We start from the raw sequence: 22,964 nt of genomic DNA, 5'->3' as shown, positions 1-22,964 counted from the left end.
GTCTTCGTCCTTTGGATTATTGCAGAATTTATCCTGTGGGGTAGTGTTACCATCTTATGCCTCTTGATGTTTCACATGCAGCTTTCACATATTCACTTTACTCATTTCACATCTTCACTTTACTCATTGACAGAGGAAAAGACAGCATTATAATCCTTATTTTTCATAACACCCAGGAGTTCCTTAACTCTAACAAAAATCTGTTTTATTGAATTTTTGTAATAACAAAGAAAACAAAATAGTTCAATTCCCTTAGGCAAAGTAGCTCACTCAGTCACTGTTTCTCCCTTCCCTGCCTGCAGCCTTTCTTTCTTTTTAGTATTTTTATACCGCACTCCAGGTGCAGAGAGCTGAGATCATTGTACCCCTCTGACCACAGGCCATTGCCATCACTGAGGCATGCAAGCTCCTCTCTTATTTTTTTTCCTTCTCTTCTCCTGGATGCCCACGCCCATTGACATGCCCCATAGCATCCACTCTGTATGTTTGATTTCTTTCCATAAATATGCAAGTATCCTTATTTTTAGCAAGTGGTGTTATTTTATGTATGCACATGGTTTTGATTGATCTAAATCATATTCTTCTCTAAGTCTCATTCTTTTTCCAACTTTTCTCACTAGTTACTGCTTTGAAGTTAATTTATGTTGCTGTGGATCAGGTAGTTGGTTACTTCTTGCTGCTGCAGGGAATTCCACATTTTACTTAACTGTTCCCCAGGGCACAGACACCTATGCCACTCATTTTCACACCTGTGCTTCCTGTTATCATAAACAGTGTCAAGATGAGCATCTCTGAACCTGTTCCTAGCACAGACCTGTGTAAGAATTGCTCTGAAATCTGCTTGCCCAGGAGTGGGTCACTGAGTCTTAGGGCACATTTGTACTTACTTTGTCTCAATAATGCCAGAGTGCCTCCTCACATGACTTGTTTCCTGTGTATCTTCCCCCATTTTTGCCAATACTTGCCATTATCCACTTTCTAATTTTTGTTCTCCAAAGGGGTCTAAGGTGGTATCTTATTGCTGTTTTAATTTGTAATCCTAAAATGACTAGTGATGTGATGTGACCCAGTCACACAGTTCATGGTGCTTTTATTTATTTTTCCATTTGTCTGATATCAGCAAAATCTTAACATTTCCGATTTTTAAAAAAATTTTCATCGATATAACATTTGTGTTAATGAAATCCAAGAAAATATAGGAAGTGAACCTAAATAGAAACAGAACTTTACCATGTGGTTTCTGGAAATGTGTTAAAGAAATATCATTGTAGTCCTGGAATATTAATAGATTCTGTTAAACATGCTTTAGGCCTGGTGCCAGTTTAATTCAGTTGATATTCAGAGAGTACACACACAGGTTATCACTCCTAACTCATCCTTAAATGATGATAAATCCTAGGACCAGGTTAGTCTTAAATGCAAAGTGACCAGTAGGATGTAATAAAACCTAGTAATTAGCAATAATTATCAAAGAAAGGATTGCTTAAGAAAAATGTAAGTCTTTTGCCAGAATCTTTCAGATAATAAAAGCAGAGGGAATATCATCCTGACCTCATTCAAACTTAGTAGACTGTCTCTGCCAGTTTAACAGCTCAGGGCTTTTTGTGGGATCCTGTGGCTTTCACTAATCTTTAACCTTTGAATGTTGAGGATCTATTTCAAACCCTTACAAAGAGTTTAAAATCACTTTAGTTAATATGACTTAAAACAAGTGAGATATACACAGGGATATACATATAATGTTCATTGTTAGATGTAGCCAAAAAAATAGAAGTAACCTAGACATTTTATGAGTAAGAGAATGGCTAAATATATCATGGTGCATTCATACTGTGGATTGCTTTGCTGCCATTCAAAAGTAACTTGCCACTAGGAGATTTCCAAAACGTAAAGTGAAAAAAGCAATTGCAGAACAGTGTGTGTATGTATGTGTATGTATTATGATCCCATATAGTTTTTTAAATTAAATATATTTAAGGACAAATACGTATATAAATTAACAGAGGAAGGTCTGGAGGATCCATATGAAAACCATTAACTGTTGTTAACCACAGGGGGTGTGGACAGAACTGCGAGGAAGGGGCTGTGTGAAGGGGTCTTTCCCTTCCCTGGGAGCACTCCACAGATTGGTGGAAGTCTAGGAAGAATTGGGTAGAGCCATTTAAGACCATGAGATTCATAAAACATTTAACTCTTTTCCACTAAATCTGTTTTTATAAGGAATATTTCTTTGGAAACTTCATGTTACTTCTTTGATTTTGTTCTCATTGACTATGTTTATTTGTAATTTACCTTTCTCATGTAAAATAGAGCACAGATGCTGAAAGCTACAGAAACAATTACGTAGCTTGATCGGTTATTATAAAGTAAAGACCACTCATTCTCACCACCACTCAAGCCCAGAGATATAATTCAGCCACAGCTCCCACCGCAGGATCCTCCTCATGGGCCTTGACCTACTCCCAGTCTCTCTGTTTAGTTTTATTATCCAAAAATAAATTTCTAGACACTCTGGTTCAGACTTGCAATTCAAAGAATATACGTTTTTTAAGGCTGGTTTACTCCTCAGATTTCTCCCTCATTCCTTTCTTTCCTTACAGTTTGTCTATTGAAGAACCCAAGGCCTTTGACCTGTTATCTCTACACAGTCTGGCTTTTACTGATTGCATGGTCACGCTGTAGTCCAACAAGTTCCTCTGGCTTTTGTATTTTCAGCAACTTTTTCATTCCAGTTATCTTCCTTGAAATTTAAATATTATCAAACCCAGATGGAACACATCAGTTGTCTTTATAACTTTTAAAATAATAGCTCTTGACAAATTTAAAAGTAAAAGAAACAAGTCTCAGGGAATTCAAAGGAGTGTGTTAAAACTATTTGATGATTTATGGATTTGACAGGAGACTTTTTTAGGGAATAACAAAAGCTTTCTCATTACAGAAAAAAAGAATCAGCAAAATAAGCTATATAGTTAGATAGCAGAGTTGCTTTCCTGTTTTATCTCCCTAATTACTAACAGCATCCCAAGAATGCTGAAAGAAAAGAGAATTGTTAAATCTTCAGTGGTCCAACCCCAAACTTGATTTTGCTCATATGACTATAGATGCCCTCAGATAACTTCCATAGGAGACATGTGCACTGACTTCAGATGCAGGCCCTTCAATCTACCACCTCCTCCTGTGATGAGAAGAAGCACTTTTAACTTTTAATGAAATGATTAAAATGTGAGGCAGTTTAAAACTTTCCATACCCACCATCTTTGAAATGTCATGTTGTAAAATTATCATGAATTATACTGAGATAAACCAAGTCTTACAGAGGTGACAGGTTTTAATAATTCTATCCAAGCTGCACAAAATCAAAAAAGAAATCCTGATTGTCAAGTAATGAGATAGGAAAGTGCTCCCTTACGGACTCTGGAAACTCTCTTTCCTCCGGATTTCTTCAGGACTGAGCTTTTCCTTCCTCGCATTTATTGCTTTTCGATTTGCACTTAGGTGGACCCAAAACAACTGCTGGAGGATGGAATAAGGAAGGAGCTGGTTAAGCGTGTGGCTTTTGCTCTTCATAGGGGATTGATCTTCAACCCTCGAGCCAAGGTACCAGATCACCAAAGTGGGTCTGTCCTTTCCCTCTGCTCGGCTTGCAAAATGTTCTAGAACACCATTTTTAACTGTTATGAACAAGACCTTTCCTACCTTCTAACATATATCTACTATATCATGTTCAGTACAGTCAATTGATATGTTTTTTGATCCTATATTATAATCCATTCATATTATAAGAAAATCCTTTTTAAAACCAGTCCTTTCCTTCACCTGTTGATCCCCAAGTTTAAGAATTAAACTGATATTTATGATTCCAGGTTCCTTCTCATAGCAAAAAGAATTTGTTAAATCTAAAACAGATTGGCACTATAAAGGCTGTAATTTTTTCTTTTGCTTGATCTTTCTGGGAATATGGTCATTTTTCTCAAGAGAAAAAGAATAGGCCCGAAATTTACATCTAGAGTACCTTTCACATCAGTAAATTCAATTTAAAATGTTTTAACTCTTAAGATTAGAGTCATCAAATGATGTGAGAGAAATCACTGACATTCAGTTTTTATATATTCTTTTATATGAGGCTTTCTTTCCAAATGAATGAAATCTATTCTTTGCTGGATGTCTGGCATAAATTACCATTCCTCCTAGATGAGGTAGGAAATGAGTATTTCCAGAGCTGTCCCAAACCGTCACTGCGGTCTCTCACTTAGGGTATCCTTTAAAGTCTAATGTAGGTATTAGGGGGTGACAGTCTATGCCAATATAATAGGTTTCTGTTTCTTATTATGCACAGCCAAGTGAATTGATGCCAAAGCTGAAAGAGCTGGGAGCTACCATGGATGGGTTCCATCGTTCTTTTGAATACATTCAGGACTATGTCAACATTTACGGTCTGAAGATTTGGCAGGAAGAAGTATCTCGTATTATAAATTACAATGTGGAACAAGAGTGTAATAACTTCCTAAGAACAAAGGTATCTAAATAGATTTTAATATGCTTGACTCTATTTGTTACTTCTGACAATGCCCCGTACGTGCCCCAAACCTCAGAAATGCCAACAACAAAGTTTATTTCAATAGTTACTAAAAATCAATAACCACTACACAGTCACGAATACCTTCAGAAGCTGTGAGGGTCACAGAAAAGTTTATATGACACCTCACCTCTCGGAATTTACTGTCCTAAGAAGAAAGCAGGCTTAATTAATTAAATGGCTACAGAATGAAGCTGTCTGGTATAGTCGTTATAACTCGAGTGATCAGGAGTTCCAAAGAGTTAGGAGGTCAGCTGGGTTTGATCAGAGTGTATACCTAAGAGCAGAATTGCTGGGTCATTTAGTAATTCTGCATTTAACTTATAAACCACCAAACTGTTTCCCACAGTACCTGCACCATTTGTTCATTCCCACTAGTAGTGTCTGAGGGTTCTAGTTTTTCCACATCCTCGTCAACACTTGTTAATTTCCTTTTTTTTTTTTTTTTAAATTATAGCCATCCCAGTGTGTGTAAATGGCATCTCATTGTGGTTTTTTTTTTTTTTTTTTTTTTTTGCGGTACGCGGGCCTCTCACTGTTGTGGCCTCTCCCGTTGCGGAGCACAGGCTCCGGACGCGCAGGCTCAGCAGCCACGGCTCACGGGCCCAGCCGCTCCGCGGCATGTGGGATCTTCCCGGACCGGGGCACGAACCCGTGTCCCCTGCATCGGTAGGCGGACTCCCAAGCACTGCGCCACCAGGGAAGCCCCATGTCTGTTTTTTTATTGGGTTACTTGAGCACCAAATTCTTAAGTGTCACAGCTGAGAAGATTGATTTTAGTTGGTAGTTAACAAGGAGCCACTCTGCAAGTTTTTAATTAGGTGACTGACATGATTCAGGTGACATTTTCAAAAGATTATGTATCTTCCAGCCTTATATTTTTGATTTTATTATTACATTGATACCTGTTAACTTATAAGACAGAAAGCCAGAAATTCTTGTCTTTTTCCACTTCTCCTCAATCACTTCACTTTTTCACAGATATTTCTTTTTTTATATATATTATATGTGGCATTTCTGAGAGGCTATTAATACAATTTTTAAAATTTCTTCTTCAAAATCAAGGAGCATTTATATTCACTGTTCATGCAACATTGTCTTTGTAAAACTATGTGAGAAAAGGATAAGTAGGTTACCTTATCAAAGATGTACTAAATATTTATGTTCTTGGGGTTCTTTTTTTTTTTTCCTAGATTCAAGACTGGCAAAGTATGTACCAGTCCACACATATTCCAATACCAAAGTTTACCCCTGTGGATGAGTCCGTAACATTTATTGGTAGACTCTGCAGAGAAATCTTGCGGATCACGGACCCAAAGTAGGTGTATCTGAATTCCACTGGGCTTTGAACGCCATGGACAGTGTCTCTCTAAACGTATATCACATCTACTTAGATCACACCCTTGTTCCTGCCACAATTGGAGCCTTTCTAATGGGTTTATTAACTTCACGTTTTCTGAGACTGCATGTTTTCCTCAGTGTGACTGAGGAGACCCCAGTCCAAAGACATATAGATGAAAACAATTATAAGGTCTGTTTGGCCACCTCTTATTTTAGTCTGCTTCTCTTGCTTTCCAGCTGACATTTTACTCACTTGGGTTTGTGGACTCTCTGGTTTAATTAAAACTTTTAAAATTCCAAATTGCTCCTCTGTGCCTGTATACCTATGGCACACTCCTGCATTGCAGTCACTGGCTCTTGCACTTGCCAGCTCATACCCTGACCTTTTAAGATGACCTCCTTGTTTCTTAGCCCCACCCAGGCACTTCTGCATAAGGACCAGAATTTTTTTTTTAATATTTATTTATTTGGTTGCACCAGGTCTTAGTTGCGGCAGGCAGGCCCCTTAGTTGCAGCACGTGGGCTCCTTAGTTGCGGCATGTGGGCTCCTTAGTTGTGGCTCACCAGCTCCTTAGTTTTGGCATGTGAACTCTTAGTTGCGGTGCACGTAGGATCTAGTTCCCTGACAAGGGATCGACCCTGGGCCCCCCCTGCATTGGGATCGCAGAGTCTTATCCGCTGCACCACCAGGGAAGTCCCAGGACCAGCATTTCTTGAGCACTCACCTTGTGCACTCTTCCTAGCCCCTGGCACACATCCCTTCACTTACTCATCACAGCAGTCTTAAGGGGTAGGCATTGTTATTCGTCCCATGTTAAATCAAAGTAACTGGGGCACAGAAAAGCTCAATCGCTTGCCCAGAAGTTAATAAACAGTGGACCCAGAATACACATCGGGTGCTCTGACTCTGGAACCCAACTGTTAAAGCATGTGCCATTCAAGGGCAGACTTGCAGCCATGACTCACAGTTTATATACAGTCACGTGGGTGAAAATCTCATAATCAAAACAGCCCTGAGAATATTTCAGGTGGGCACCACAGTGGAGGCTTGACGCTGCCTGTCTCAGAAGTCCAGCTGAGCTAGTTTTCCTCATTTTTTTCCAGTTGAGCCTCTGATGAAGCAGTTGGTACTAAGCCCAACCAAGGGGAAAGCAGGCTCCTGCCTGCTGTCGTATGTTCACCCCTGGGTCGTGCTTGTTCAGTCATTCCGCCTGGTGTGGTTACCCATGGAAAGATTTCTCTTCTTTTTCAGTTCAGCTGTGCGTGCGTAGTTGGCTTTGCGTAAGTTGAATGTCCGTATCACACGTCTTCTTTATACTACCTTCAAATTCAGGCTGATTTTGTCCTTCGAAACTTATGAAGCTTCACAAACCAGATGTCACCTTGCAGAAATGAGTTCTGTCTATGCCTCATGGGCCAGAAAGCGTAAATGATCCGAAACGCTCTGTGACTCCTCTTAGGCACCCATGGGTTGATCACCGAAGCCCTCCTAGAAAGCTGTCCGCCTGACTCACCTAGTGCCGTGTTAATACTGGCAGAAAGGATTAAGCATGATTGGGATTTCCATGTCGTATATGATTTCATCATCAAAATTGGGAGCCTCTCAACTGACGCATTCAAAGTGCCAGCACTGAGCGCTGGAAGCAGGACACTGAGGCCTGAAAGTAGACTGTGGCTCTGGAAGTCATCTTGTTCTTCCATTTACTTCCAAATTTAAAATTCCCTAGCTCCTGAGCCTCTTTTAATTCCCTCCCAAGCCTCATTTCAGTAAAGATATGTATTGGCTCTTAGGATTGAGGGCATATTATTTTGTGGAGGCTGTTGAAGGTAGAGGCTGGGACTCCATCCCAGACCTACCCAATCCAACTCTCCAGAAATGGAATCTGGGCCTCTGTTTTTTAACATGCTCTACCAGTGATTTAAGGTCCGTACGCCAGCATTTGAGAACCATTAAAATGGTGGTTATGGGTATGGTGTTGGAAGCCTCTGTTATTTCATCTATAAAATGAAGGTCAAACAGCTTGTACATCACAGCTATTCTGAGGATGAAGAGTGAGCACACGGAAAGGTCTTGGCCCAGTGCCTGACACATAGGAAGCGCTCGGTAAATGTTGTTGGTTGTTATCATTGCCATCGTCACACTCCTGAGTCTAAAAGGGAATCGCTGGTCAATGACCAGAACTGGGAGGAAAGAGGAAATGGCTTTGTCATCATAGTCTCAGATGTGAGGACACAAGGATTCGAAGTTCCTTTCTTACCAAATCGGAAATGACACAAGACTGTGTTTTGTCCCTAGTCTCTGGATATTTAAAGAAAGACCCTCCAGAGAGACAACAGGGCTCTAAAGCCTTCCAGGCTGATGGCCGAATCTAGCCTTGTCCTCAAGACAGGACTCCAAACAGCAGCCCAACCCAGTGGAAATGAAGCAGTCAAACTGGTCACATAGCAAGGGCAGGAAGAGGTGATTTAACTGAATTTTGCCTTCCTGGCCCAGTGAACGTTCACCGTGAGATGTCTTGGGTGCCTAGATGCAGAGGTTATTAAAGCGCAAATCATGAAACCATTGTTCTTCCTATCCAATGCCCCTAATCCTGTTGCATCCCACATCCCTTCAGGATGAATTCTGAGCTGCTCTTGGGTTTTGAGTTTGTTTTGTTTTTGTTTTAGAATGACATGCCACATTGACCAGCTGAACACTTGGTATGATATGAAAACCCATCAAGAGGTGACCAGCAGCCGCCTCTTCTCAGAAATCCAGAACACCCTGGGGACTTTCGGTCTGAATGGGTTAGACAGGCTTCTGTGCTTCATGATTGTCAAAGAGTTACAGGTGAGCTTTTTGGCATTCGTGCGTGTTTTCTGCTACCCTGGCGGAGAAGAGAGTAGTTCGTTTAACCTTCCTTTCGTGCTTTCCTAGACTGATATCAGGCATGTGTATATGACTCCTGTTAAATAGATAAGAACTGAGAATAAACTGGAGTTTCTTTGGCCAGCATAGTATTTTTATGGGTAGACTGTTCTTGTGAATTTCATCTTGGAAACCAGCAACTCCTCCTAACAGGGGTGTTTCTGATGGGAACTGGAAGTTGCTGCTTCCCCGTCATCCTATTTGTAGCGTTGTGTGAATGCAGCTAGTTTGTGTTCTGCATAGCATTTTAGTTAACTGGAGTATTTATTCATTATGTTTTGCTCTTCGATCATGCCTTCTTGTTTTAGAATTTCCTCAGCATGTTTCAGAAAATTATCTTGCGAGACAGAACTGTGCAGGATACTTTAAAAACCCTCATGAATGCCATCAGCCCCCTAAAAAGCATTGTAGGTAAGTGTTCTAAAATGAGGCTGAGGTAGAGAGAACACTGTAGCCTTTCCAAAGTTACTAAATAGAAAATCATATTTTAACCTTTCAGCAAATTCGAATAAAATTTATTTTTCTGCCATTGCCAAAACACAGAAGATATGGACCGCTTATCTGGAAGCTATCATGAAGGTATGTCGTGGGAGAGAGGGGAGAAGCAAGGCTATGGTTTTTTAATTATTATTTTCTTGTAACTTGGTTGCCCAAAGAAAGCCACTTTTCTTTCTTTGGCCATCAAAACAAAAACACAACATTTCAGTTTGTCATTATTTCTAAGTTCTTTTGATCTTTGGCTGTTCTTGACTGTGCTTTTCATTGGCCTATTTATTGTTTTTCTTTCACTGAAGAAAACTTTCATTTTGAAATGACTTTTGGCAAGAGGTGCTTTCACAGAAGGAAATAGAAGTTTTCCTCCCTCAGCTATACTCCATCCTTATGTAACAAGTTCATTAATGAGTTGCTGTCAGTTTGCCACCCTAATCTGGACTGGCCTGAGTCTCACCTCTGTAGGAAGCCAAGAGAGATTACAGAGATGCTTAGAAGAGGCTTTGGAGGTTTCCCAGTGACTATTATGGACCACTGTTAGTTGTATCAATAATTGCTGGTAATTCAATAGTAGCCAAGTCTTGTGTGTAAATCACTGATCTTTACATTAAAACCCCCAAGGACCAATTTGTCTTTTTGTCTTGAATTAGGGAACCTGCAGTCACTAAATGGGCATAATAATCTGGAACAGCATGGAAATACTTGTGCTGTTCAACAGTGACAGCAGCCACTATCCACATGGAGCTGTTGGGCGCTTAGAACGTGGCTTGTGGGGAGTGAGGACCTGAATTTCAAATTTTATTTCATTTTAATTGTTTAAATTTAAACAACCACAGGCAGCCAGTGGCTGCTCTCTTGGTCATTGCAGCTCTAGAGAAATCACAGAGAGAAAGAGTGACAGTCCAGAGCTCTCTAATAGGCGAACAAATAGGTAGAATGAGCTTATCACCTCCCAGGCTCCTTAACCTCTCCAATATCTTATTTAAATAAGAACAAGTTACATAAAACTGCATTTATTTCTGTTTCCATTTCCAGATTGGTATTTTCTAGGGAATCCTTGACATAGAGTATCTAGAATTAAGCAAGGAATTATATGGGCAGAGACAAGGTTGGAGGGACATTTTTGAGTGGCCTGGAAGAACCCACTGTTTTCTTGGCCTTGCCCTATTCTAATTTTTAAATAATAATAGTTTTCTGTTAATAAAAGGTTTCTTACTTACAAATAGCATTTTTTTGGATTCACTTTTATTTTCTTGACATAAGTAGAGTAGCCTCATAAGAATAGTGGTCGAAGGTAGTACATTTGAGGTCATTTGACACTTTTAACTGTTATAAGGTCCATTGATCTAAATGATACCTTTTCTTCGCTCTTAGAGAAGACCACTCTTTTTTTTCCTTTCTCTGCTCCCAACAACTCAGAGGAAATGTGTTCATTTCTTCTTTATTGTTGCCATCATTACTAAACAACCTCCCTTTGTATTCCTCCTCTCCCCTTTGCTAATCTTTTAGGGATAGCTTTTCTAGAAAAGAGAAGGAATTTACTGCATAAAAAGTTAGGGTATACTGTTGACTTTATGATACCAACAAATTGAACTTGTCAGAGCCAGCTGAACTCTTACCTCAAACTGACCCAGTGATAGTTCCCTAACACCTGACAGTCGCCATGGATCCCTCCAAATATCCTTTATGCTCATCATTACTTGGAAATTACAATGGTTGATCCACCGTGTTAGCATAACTCCAGGTCACAAATCCATTCTTTTAATAGCTTGCGAATTACATTTTGTTACAATTGGCTTCCATTGTTATCCTGTATGTTTTATTTCGTACATGCAAAAGAATTATTCTGAGACAATGTCCATAGTCTTCGCTAGATTCCTTAAGAGGTCCAAGGTGCCAACAAAAGGTTAAGAACCTCCGGATTCGGGGTTATCATTGTTAGAAGGGCCTTCTTGGAAGATTGTATGTAGATTATTTTATTACCTAGATTATTTCTTGATATGTAATCCTGAGTGATGTAGACAGGCTTATATTGACCGAATATTAGAGTGAAATGACATCCTTAGGACTTGAGAAATTTCAGTTTAGGACAAATAAAGGAAGTAGGGCTTCTCATTAGTGGGTACTGAACATGGAGAATTTATTCCAAAAGATCAAAAATAGAGCTTCAAAACACACACCTTTAATCCATGGACAATTGAGCATTAATGGATCACTTTGTAAACTGTTAGACGTCAGGGCTATTTTGAAGTTGGTGTACAGGAATCTCTCCAGACATTTCTTGAAGGGTCCTCTGCTCCGTTAGGGATGATGCTGGCCTTAGCCATAAAGGCAGTCCAGGAAATCCTTGAATTTTTCTTTAGAATGTTGTGATCCTTCCAATCAAAGCTCGTCATCTTTTTGTTTGTCTCCTCGCTATCTGTTTGAAATCCTTGTGTAGTTTACCTGTTCCCTCTCTTGCTTGTTCACAGGTTGGGCAGATGCAGATTCTGAGACAACAGATTGCCAATGAATTAAATTATTCTTGTCGGTTTGACTCCAAACATCTGGCAGCTGCTTTGGAGAATCTCAATAAGTAAGTGCCGGCATTTGAAACAGCCAGCTGTGGGCCTGGATTGTTCATCATCGATTAGCATTCCAGTTTCTTGTTCAATACCTGCTCTTTTAAGTTCTTCTTGAGCGAGAAGGCTCTCTGAATTTATAGGCTTTCTTCCCATAGGTAATCAAATCTGTCTTGGTCTGTCTCTCTTTTTTTTTTCTTTTTTTTTGATAGATTCATTTATTCAGCCAACATATATTGATCACTTAATACGTACCAGACACCATGCTAGGTACTTGCACAGACTGAGAAGGCAATTATTACCAAAATCCACACCTGGCTTTCCACAGGACTGAGTCACTAATTCTTCTGAGGGCGGGTGGAAGCGCACTGATGCCCGGGGGTGGCTGTGAGAACGCATCCTGGTGCACAGCCACACCTTCACCTCTCCTTCAGCTTGCTCTCTTTTCGAGCCTCCTGCTTAAAGATAAATAATCTGTGCTTCTTGGTCACAAAGTCAGAGCTTTTGACAAAGTAGGTAGTGAAAACAGTTCAGTCAATTCATAAAACTTTGATTGGTGAAAGCATTTGATTTGGGTGAACTCCAAAAGATAATGTAATTCTAGGTCAAATTTTCCATTTGTAACCAATCACAGGTAGGGAAATTGAGAATTAGAAGGATCAAGCCCTTGTTTTACAGCTGAGAGGACACTGGATCGCTGGAAGATCATAGCTTGTATTAACCATTGTCTAGATTCATTTTATCTCTAATGTTTATCACTGTTGTTTTTGTTTTTGTTTTTGTTTCCTTCATCTAGGGCTCTCCTAGCAGATATTGAAGCCCACTACCAGGACCCTTCACTTCCTTACCCCAAAGAAGATAACACACTCTTATATGAAATCACAGCCTACCTGGAGGCAGCTGGCATCCACAACCCACTGAACAAGGTTAACGATTAAAATATATGATGGTGGGCTTCCCTGGTGGCGCAGTGGTTGAGAGTCCGCCTGCCGATGCGGGGGACACGGGTTCGTGCCCCGTCCAGGGAGGATCCCACATGCCGCAGAGCGGCTGGGCCCGTGAGCCATGGCCGCTGAGCCTGCACTCCGCAATGGGAGAGGCCACAACAGTGAGAGGCCCGCGTAATGCAAAAAAAAAAAAAAAAAAAATATATGATGATGTGGTGGGGGATAGTGTGGTACCTAAGGCCATCTGGCCCAGATCGCTGTGCTCAGGTACTGGGAGGACCTGGTTCCCATCCTGGAGCCTCCCTTCTCTTGAGTTCCCGCCCTTTCTGGGCTCCTGTTTCCCACGTGTAATATGAGGATGATCACACCGTCCCTGCCTCACTCGGGGCTGTGGGAATCAAGTGATACAGTGTTTGTCAGAACTCGTTGAAAAGTGAAAAGCGCTATATCTATAGGAGATGCGTTTTAGGTTTCTCTGCGGGTTGGTATTTGAACTGCAACTAAATGGTGGCATTGATCCTTCTCGCCCAAAGATACTTCCCTCTGTGGCTGACAGTAATCACGATCATAGTCTGGGGCCACAGGTCCTTTTCTGCAATTCTGATCTCCATAAACCTCTGAGAACTGAAAGTTTTTTCCACAGGTTGGTGCCAGATCTCACTTGGTGCCAAAACCTGTCCCAAACTGACTTGCGGCTGTTTATACTCCTGTGAATTTTCATGTTTTGATGCCGAAATACTGATAACTTTCATTACAGGTTCTTACCCTAGACTCTATATTACCTTTCTAAAATCTTTATTGTAATATGAAATTCTGAAATCTATACAACCCCCTGGGTTTGGGGTAAAAAATTATGAACCTAAATAGCACCTAACATTTTGTAATTATGTGCCAAGCACTGTGTTAACCCCACGATGGGTGCTGTCACTTGATCTCAAAGCGGTCCCTTAAATGTGCCCTTGGTGGGGGAGGATCCTGAGGCTCAGAGGTTGATAACTTCCCAGGGCTCCACACTAGCCAGCGATGGAGCCTGGCAGTCTGACCAGAGCGGGCGCTCCTGGCCAGGATGCCACCCCACCTCCCAGGGAACCGGTCCAACAGGGAGGAGGGAGACGGCTGGGTGTGTTCTGACTGTACTTCTCTGCCCCGTGAACTGGGGTGATGCTACATCCAGAGACTGCTCTGTAGCATTGCCTGCAGGAAAGCCACTGGACAAAGAGACGTCTGCTTGCTTCCTGCTTACACGCCGCCACGCACTGCTCTGCGAGTCTTTGCTTCTTTCTTTCTCCCTCTTTCTCTTTCCCTCCCTCTGCCCTCCTTCCAGCTTTGCCTTGACTTTCTTGCTCATCGCCTTTTTCTCCCCTCCTTTTGTTGCTGACATTAGCAGGATTCAGGGGGGAGGTAACTGCTAATCTAAGCAAAATTGTTCCCATCCCAACAGGGCTAATTGTCAAGTGGGTATCTGTTTGGTGGGGGAATGGTCAGCGGTGTTAAATAAAACTCTGAAGGCAGCAAGTTAATGGAACCATCCTAGTTTTCAGCAGTCAGAAGAGCAAACATATAAATGGCGGCTTCCCTTTGAAAGTGTGTCCTGTGGTATTGTGATGTGAAGAGCCCATCTCTTCCCTTCTCTTTCCAGATATACATAACAACAAAGCGCTTACCCTACTTCCCGGTTGTCAACTTTCTATTTTTGATCGCCCAGTTGCCAAAACTTCAGTACAGCAAAAACCTAGGTACTGTATGACATTTATTCTTTGCAGTAAGGAACAATAACGGTAGATTAACATCTAAGCAAACAGCTCTTGGTATAGAATGCTATGTCACACATGAGGTCTTTCATAGTTAATTGCGTGTTTATAAAATCCATGTCTTTGGGCCTCTGAAATATGATGCAGACGGTGGATTTAATATCAACCAAGTATAATCCACCTTTAATTTACAGTGGCTGATTATCCAACTTGTAAAATGTGTGGGACCTTTGCTTCTCTCTCTTCTTTAAGGAGCTGATTATGGTGGGAAAGAAACTTCTTTTTGGTTAATGTTCTTTCAACAAGTGTCATGTGCCTACTGTGTATCTGGAACTTTGGTATGAAGAGTAAAAATATAGTTACATACAGGAGACTAATCCAGGGATATCCAGTACTTTATTTTTGAAAATACTTGATACAAACAATAGATACCAAAGGCTATCAGTATATTTGTCCTGTCCAAGGATATAACCCAATGTTTTTTTGTCATTGACTTTATCTTGAACATTTTTATAAGATTCCCGGGTATTTCCTCTGTCTCCAAACTTTATATCTAAGTAGAGATTTTTAGAGTCTGCTGTAGAGTTTAATTTACTCTGAAAGTATTGTAAGAGCTTTTCCATGAATGTAACCATATACTTTTTTTAACCAGCAATTCCAAAATACATTTCTTCCTTCAAGTATTTCCCTTCCTATTCCAAAAGGTCCTTTTTTAGGATAAATATGTGGATTCTCTGTAAGGTTTTTATTCCCTCATTCAAAAAGATTCCTTGATTCCAGACACAGCCCCAGTAACAATACCTGTTACAGCCACAGAATGCAGGGCATGGTGGCGCCCAGTAAGTCCTTGCCATAAGAGGGAGGGAACACGTGTGTGTTTGGATTCTGGCTTCATGACTTATCACCTGTGTGACTTTGGCCAAGTTACTTAACCTCTCAGGCCAAGCAGATTTCAAAAACACCTATGACAGTACCTCTCACAGAGCAAATGCTTATCTGATGCTGGATCCTTTTCTGTATGTTGGTCAAAATCAATGTAAAGAACCATCCCAAGATGGACTTAAAAGTTCATCTCAAGATTCAGAGATTCATGACCTCCCTCTCTTGTCCCTGTGTTATTACAAAATAAGAATATATGCTTCTTTATAATGGTGAATTGTCAGTGCATGAAGATACCTTGTTTTCATTAAGACGGTTTGTTCAGTGGTCTCGTTCTTAGGTAATATTTCTTTTATTGCATGTATGGTTAAGGTCAGGCTCCTTGATTATACAACTCCTTATGGGAAATATGTCACTATTCCAGTGGAATAGTGATAGTGGAAGATCAGAATTCCCAGATCTTTAAACAAAACAGAACAAAACTGTTAAGTGTCTTAGAAATGTATGTATACCTGACTACAGTTCTTTTTTTTTTTTTAATATTTATTTATTTACTTTGGCTGTCTGGGTCTTAGTTGCAGCACGTGGGATCTTCATTGTGGCATGTGGGAACTTTTTAGTTGCGGCATGCAGACTCTTCAGTTGTGGCATGCTGACTTCTTAGTTGCGGATCTAGTTCCCTGACCAGGGATCAAACCTGTGCCCCCTGCATTGTGCCCACTCTACCACCAGAGAAGTCCCCTGGCTACAGTACTTTTCATGAATTAGGCTGATGTGTTAAGTCGGGGATCAAATTAAAGAAAAGCAGGACTGAGGAAGGAACATCAGCATGTTTGTGGACCCTAAAAACATTTATTTAACCTTGTAAGCATTGTTCTCAAGACTGATCTGAGAAACGCATGCCTGCCTTGGTCTTTTAAGGAAGAATCTCTGTGGTGCTCATTCAGAGGAAGTTTTTGTTGTAAACATCACTTTTGTTCTCCACCTGGAAAGGATTACTTCTCCATGTTCTGAGTATGGCTAGAGTCTTTTGCAGTGGGCATTGAGTAATTTGGAATTGCCAAGGCCTGGGTTAGGTAACTTGTTTTGGCATCTTAAGTAAGTTTTTCCAGTCTTCACAAAAACCCAAATATGGGATCTGCGGGTCTGACCAGTTTAACTTTCTAATCAACTGCCAGTCCTTTTCGCAAAGTGGTTGTACCATTTTACAACCCATCAGCATTTGGCCATCTCAGTCTTTTTAATTTGAACCATTCTAATGAGTGTGTATGGTATCTCATTATAGTTTTAACTTGCCTTTCCCTGATGATTAATGATGTTGAGCACTTTTTCAAGTGCTTTTTGGCCGTTTTTTATATCTTTTTTGTTTGTTTGTTTCTTTATATTTTTCTTTGTTAAGTGTCTGTTCAAGTCTTTTGCCTATTTTTAAATTGGGTTGATTGCCTTTTTTTTAAAATTAATTTATTTTTATTTTTGGCTGTGTTGGGTCTTTGTTGCTGCACACGGGCTTTCTCTAGTTGTGGCGAGAAGGGGCTACTCTTGGTTGCGGTGCACGGGCTTCTCATTGCAGTGGCTTCTCTTGTTGCAGAGCATGGTGTCTAGGCGTGCGGACTTCAGTAGTTGTGGCATGCGGGCTCACTAGTTGTGGCTCACGGGCGCTAGAGCACAGGCTTAGTAGTTGTGGCGCACGGGCTTAGCTGCTCCACAGCATGTGGGATCTTCCCAGACCAGGGCTCGAACCCACGTCCTTTTGTTTTGTTTTGTTTTCAACATTGTGGTCTGTCTCCTGTTCCCCATACAGCCATTCAGGCAGAAGGTCAAGGTCTCCAGATTTGGGCAGAAATCCTTAGTGAAAAGGCCAGCTTTGGCACTCACTCACTCACTTGACATATTTCCTTCTTCGACTGTCCTGATTTCTGCACGTTCTTTTCTTGTGTAACATTTAACCTTGTGTTTAAAGATACTTTTAAAATTTTATCCAGCATTTTGAATGTTTTCATTTAAGAGAGTACTTCAAGGTATTTAGTATGCCATGCTGCCATTAACAGAAGCCGATTCTAGGCAATTTTTATTTCCTCATTTACGTTTATCTATATCTTTAAATTTTTCTACAGTTGCATCCATTAATTATATAATCCAAAAGAAACAGTGATGGTAATTATAAAAATTAGTACCCATTTTAGGATGTTGAATCCTTCAGACCACTAGAAGCCTCCACCAAATCCTGGGCCTAATTCAAAATGTAGTCCTGGATTATCATTCCCTCACGTAATCACCTGCCAGTGATGATGTGGGCCCCAGACGTTTTGACATTCACAAACATTCATACTAAATGAATGTTGCCTAAGGCAAGCAGTTCGCTTGGTGGTAATTTGTAATTTGTCGGTCCTTGCAGGCATGGTCTGCCGAAAACCTGCCGACCCTGTGGATTGGCCGCCACTCGTGCTGGGACTGCTCACCCTGCTGAAGCAGTTTCATTCCCGGTACACAGAACAGTTCCTGGCATTGATCGGCCAGTTTATCCGCTCCACAGTGGAGCAGTGTACAAGGTACAGAAGGCCAACCAGGAAAAAATGGAATTGATGTTACAGAATGGGCTGGGAACCTCGCATGGCAAATTCCTCTTATCATCCCCCTAGTAGAGACAGGAACTGACTGCTCACCTGGCTCTGTAAAGCAGGTCGGGGCACATCTCCTTGTTTGGGGCAATTAAAGGTGTGCCCATCCTTAGTCACTCTGCCGAGGAGCCCTGGGAGCACGCACTGTGAATGCGTCATAACCACCATCAGCAAGCTCCGTGGGGAGACAGTACAGGCCTGCCCCTCTGCATCCTGGACACTGTGCTCAGACCTCAGTGAGCCCGTGTCCTCCCACTGGGCCACTGCCCAGGGATGGCTCCACCCTCCAGTGGAGTGTCAGGGAGCACCTCGTGGGCAGCATAGCCCGAGTTCCTGGTGTGTAATGGAACGAATTGCACGGAAGTTCCTACGTGATATAAAGCTTGTAAACCTTTAGTTCTCCCCTCCCCCACCCCAAATGTGGCTTTTCTGGGATAGAAACAAGTTATTTGCATGAGATGCTGGGTCCTGAGTCTCCTTCTCTGCTACCCTAAAGGGTCAGCAGGCACCATGTGGTGAAGCCCCGTGTAGGCCGTTCAGAGAAGTTTGATTCCATCCTCCGGGCTGTGTTCTGAAGACAGGCCAGCAAGATCTGGCTTGCTGTGACTCAGGAGGAGGTGCTGTAGATGTGCCTCTACTTTGGCTTCATTTAGTCATCTGTCGTTTTTTTAGTCTTTCAGTATTTTGACTGAGGGTCCACTGTGTACAAAGCAGTTAACCGATCCAGACTGTTCTCTGTTGCAGCCAGAAGATACCAGAAATGCCTGCAGATGTTGTGGGTGCCCTTCTGTTTCTGGAGGATTATGTTCGGTACACAAAGCTACCCAGGAGGGTAAGCAGTAGATAAAGAACAATATTAATGCCCTTTTTGTAGAAAGATGGTATGAAGCATGGCCTTGGACCCATGAGGAGTGAAGTCCAGAGGCTCATTCCCAGTGGACACCTCTGAGCCCCTCGCCCTGCTCTACCCCCGGCTCGGCTCTAAGATGTTCCCCCTCCTCCACGTGTTCAGTGCTTTGCGAGAAGACAGGGTTGAACACAGCTTCCTCCCTCTTCTTGCCCTCTACCACACCCTCCTCCGGTCTGCAGCTCAGCCTGTTGAGGAGGAGCTAAGATGAGCTCCAGGGGAGAATTCCTTAAGGGGTTGGGGTAGAGTATGATTGTGTGCTTCATTTTTCATCTCTACAGTAACCTGCTTCCCACAGCAAGTTTGGCTAAGTTCACACCATGGTTGAAGTGCTATACAACCACCGTTTCCAAAAATGACAGATTACTTTCCACCTCCTAAGACACTCTTTTCTTTTCTCAGTAGTAATTCCACTTTGGTAAGTTTTAGTTGAGAGTGGAGAGCTTGACCCTGAAATATAAAAAAACCTTCAATAGATGCTGAAAAGCCATTCTGATTTTGAAAAATTAGTAGGTTAGGAATCAAAGTTACTTTTTTATAACAAAAACCAAAGATGATGCTTTTAAAATTAACTAGCAAGGTCAGACTTAATTCTAAGTGCTACTGGCATTCTCATCAAGGTCAGGACGATACGAGTTACATGGTGATGCTGATGCTCACTGCTGCTTTTGTTGTACAGGTTCCAGACAATAGAATAGGAAATGAAAGATTTAAAATGCATAATGAAAAGAAGACAAATTTGTTTTGAGAATGAATTTGTCTTCCTTGAATACCCAATAGAAACTTGTGGAAAACTATTAAAACAATAAGAATTCAGAAAGTAAGCTGATTACATAATATAAAAAGTGAATACACTAATAACCAATTCAAAACTATAATGTGAAAAAGATCCTATTGACAGAATTAGCAAGGAAATAACATAGCCAAGAATAATAAACTCTGTAAGAGATATGAAAGAATATTTAGGAAAAAACTATAAAATTTTGAAGTCCACATTTCTGAATGAGGAAACTCAAGTATTAGTTCTTTCTAGTTTATAATCTTACTGCAGTTATAATCAAAATCCCAGATAATGTTTATAAGTTGGAGGGGGGTTAGAATTTTTTAAAATTTCATAGAACTGGGCTTCCCTGGTGGCGCAGTGGTTGAGAGTCCGCCTGCCGATGCAGGGGACACGGGTTCGTGCCCCGGTCCAGGAAGATCCCACATGCCGCGGAGCGGCTGGGCCCGTGAGCCATGGCCGCTGGGCCTGCGCGTCTGGAGCCTGTGCTCCACAACGGGAGCGGCCACAACAGTGAGAGGCCCGTGTACCGAAAAAAAAAAAAAAAATTCATAGAACTTAGGCTAAAGCGGAACATCCTATATATAACACCAAAGGAGGAAGCCACAAAGGATTTAGAGATTTCATCTCTTATAAGTGCTGAATGTAATGAAACAATTCTCTGTCAGATGTCTCAAAATTTTTTTTTAAAAATTGGGAAAACTATTAACAAAAGAACTTTTTTTTTCTAACTTACAGTGTGCTCTTCTAGATCAATAAGAAAAAGATAACCAATCCAACCGAAAAAAAAAAAATGGGAGCTTTCAGGAAACAGGCAGTTTTCAGGAAAAGAAATACAAGTGGCCAGTAAACATTTGTGAAGATGTTCAACCTTACATTAAAGGGACATGAATCAAAGTAACAGTAAAATGGGTAAAAAGTAAAATGTTGGGCGCCCAGTGCTTGGGAAAGTTTCAAAGAAATGGGAATTCTCAGTACTATCAATGGGAATGTAAATTTGCTTATCTCTGGAGAGGGCAATTTGACTTTATCTATTTAAAAAACTTTTGTAATATCTTACTGATCCCAGCAATTCCACTGCTAGAAATTTACCTGCTGGGTATATATGCAAAAGTTCACCAAGATGTACATGTAAGGATATTCAGAACATAAAATTTAGCAGAAGGACAGAAAATTATGTGATTCTAGTTTTGAGTGTGTGTGTGAGTGTGTGTAAACTGGAAGAATTTGATACAAAATAATTAGCAGTTTTAGTTTTCTCATAAGGAATTGAGATTAGAGATTATTCCTTTTTTATACTTCTCTACATTTGCTAAATTTTCTCTAATTAGCAGGTGATAACTTTATAGTCAGAAAAAAATTAAATACTGCTCTTAAAGACTACCAATTTCTAGTGCTTGGAGATCACCTAGTTCTACATTCCACCCCATTTACCCAGTCCCACCCCTCTGAGGGCTTCCCCAGCACAGTTAAGGAATGCCTGCCTTTGAGGGTCTTCCTCCTCTGGCCTCAGTCACTTGCCAGATGTCCCGTTCTGGCAAGTGACTGAGGTTGGCCATCAGTTAATTATGAGGTGACCTGAGACTACTTCTTAGTACTTCCCAGAGGCATGCGCATCCTTGCAGATCCAAGTGCCTTTAAGAGCCAAGGAGCTCACGTCTGGGGCGGGGGTGGGGGGACAGGGAGCTGTATAGCATCCCTTCAGATGTCAGCAGTGCCAAGAAATTAGACACCAGCAGTAGGACACCAGAAGCAGAAGGTGGCGGTTTCAATTAGTGGCCCAGTATTTCCCTGTGATTCACCTTGCTCCAAAGGATGTCTTCGTGTCTTTAATTTTCATATGGAAAAATTTGAATTGCTTCTTATAACACTATGAAAGTTAACTCTTATTTTTTTTAGGTTGCTGAAGCACACGTGCCTAATTTCATTTTTGATGAGTTCAGAACAGTCCTGTGACGTTTTTTGACTTCTGCGTCTTCAATGGAAGGATTATCCTTAAATCTTCCCACCGTCACTAAAATGAACTTGGAAATGAAAAGAAACTCAACTGCTCAAAGAACTGCATTTTTTCCCTTTATTGTGGGAAATGTCAGACGTTCTGAGTAAGATGTATTTCACGGAACTAATTAATTAATATTGTTTAAATCATGGTATTATATACAATTTATATCATGTAGAAGCAGAACACATTTTGTACTGCCTCTTATAAATGCTGAGTGTAATTGTTGTGTATAAATCCATTTAGTTTTATGTTCTAGAGAACTATTTGTGCAACTCCAGATTTTCAGTAAAATAGTACTGCCAGTACCCAAAGTCATCCTTCTGCCTATGATTCAAAAACCACATATTCACCCTGCAAAAAACCTCGTCTGGAAGGTAGGAGAGGAGCCTGGTAGGTCCAGTGTTGTGTCCATGGTCACATCCACGACAGGCTGGCAGGCACATGGTGACGAGAGAGACTAGTAGCAGATGCAGAGACCATGCAATCCGTGGACCACGTACCATGGAAGTTTGTTCATGTCTGAGGGTCAATGTCCTCTTCCAATCCAGATACCTTGGGGGTTCCCTGCAGCCCTTCTGTAGGACTCCCCAACTTCAGCTGCTCCTTCCTCAGCAAGCCCTGAGCCCCACCCCAAGTCCCCACTCCCTTTTTTCTTTTTTATAACAGCTTAGCCATTAGCTTTTAACTCCTCCAAAATCCTAAATCACTTCTGAATGAAAATTACCCTGAAAGAGGAGCTGCCATCCTCTTGTGGCGATTTAGATAAGAGTAAGAAAGGTGTTTTAACTCTGACTGTATAGCTATGTCCTCTGGAGAGGAGAGGTACAAGCAAAGAAACAAACAAAAAACACCCAGTATCTGAAATGTGCTTGACAGTCAGTTAGCAAATAGTAAGAAAAGCAGCATTAATTTGTAGTCAGGAGGCAAAGCTTGAGTCCTGATTCTGCCACTACCTTGTCCCAAGGTAGCCTACTGGCATCATCTATAAAATCAGGGCTAATGATTTCTCTGGTTCCCTTCAGTTTTCTGATTTTATGATAAGTTATTTCTTTTGTCAGAAGGTCTCAAATCCTAAGATACTGGAAGAGAAAAAAAATGACTTTATATGCTTCATTTCACCATCATTGTAGAAAGGATTTTAAAAAGCATCTAGTCAGCAGAGGGAAGCAGAAGGCTTATCAGCCCAGCTTGGTGGAAACCC

At 41.2% G+C, this 22,964-nt stretch overlaps 1 protein-coding gene across 4 annotated transcripts in view; it reads left to right on the top strand.

Annotated features, from left to right (window-relative positions):
* The window catches only part of WASHC5 (WASH complex subunit 5), a 53,193-nt gene extending 30,758 nt beyond the window's left edge, over window positions 1-22,435 (top strand). For all 4 annotated transcript variants that reach the window (XM_082858898.1, XM_082858895.1, XM_082858897.1 and 1 more), the window contains 12 exons: window positions 3,496-3,597; window positions 4,337-4,516; window positions 5,770-5,894; window positions 8,585-8,747; window positions 9,134-9,236; window positions 9,325-9,404; window positions 11,789-11,892; window positions 12,675-12,804; window positions 14,465-14,561; window positions 17,851-18,004; window positions 18,818-18,905; window positions 21,661-22,435. In XM_082858898.1, coding sequence (XP_082715024.1) covers window positions 3,496-3,597; window positions 4,337-4,516; window positions 5,770-5,894; window positions 8,585-8,747; window positions 9,134-9,236; window positions 9,325-9,404; window positions 11,789-11,892; window positions 12,675-12,804; window positions 14,465-14,561; window positions 17,851-18,004; window positions 18,818-18,905; window positions 21,661-21,717 — 1,383 coding nt within the window. In that variant the 3' untranslated portion in view covers window positions 21,718-22,435. The remainder of the gene's footprint in view (window positions 1-3,495; window positions 3,598-4,336; window positions 4,517-5,769; window positions 5,895-8,584; window positions 8,748-9,133; window positions 9,237-9,324; window positions 9,405-11,788; window positions 11,893-12,674; window positions 12,805-14,464; window positions 14,562-17,850; window positions 18,005-18,817; window positions 18,906-21,660) is intronic.
* Window positions 22,436-22,964: the final 529 nt, after the last annotated feature.

The sequence above is a fragment of the Leucopleurus acutus genome (genome assembly GCF_964270905.1).
Source record: "Leucopleurus acutus genome assembly, chromosome: 17".
Taxonomy (NCBI): Eukaryota; Metazoa; Chordata; class Mammalia; order Artiodactyla; family Delphinidae; genus Leucopleurus; species Leucopleurus acutus.
The sequence above is the reverse complement of the archived record's forward strand: the minus strand, read 5'-3'. Positions and strand labels throughout refer to the sequence as shown.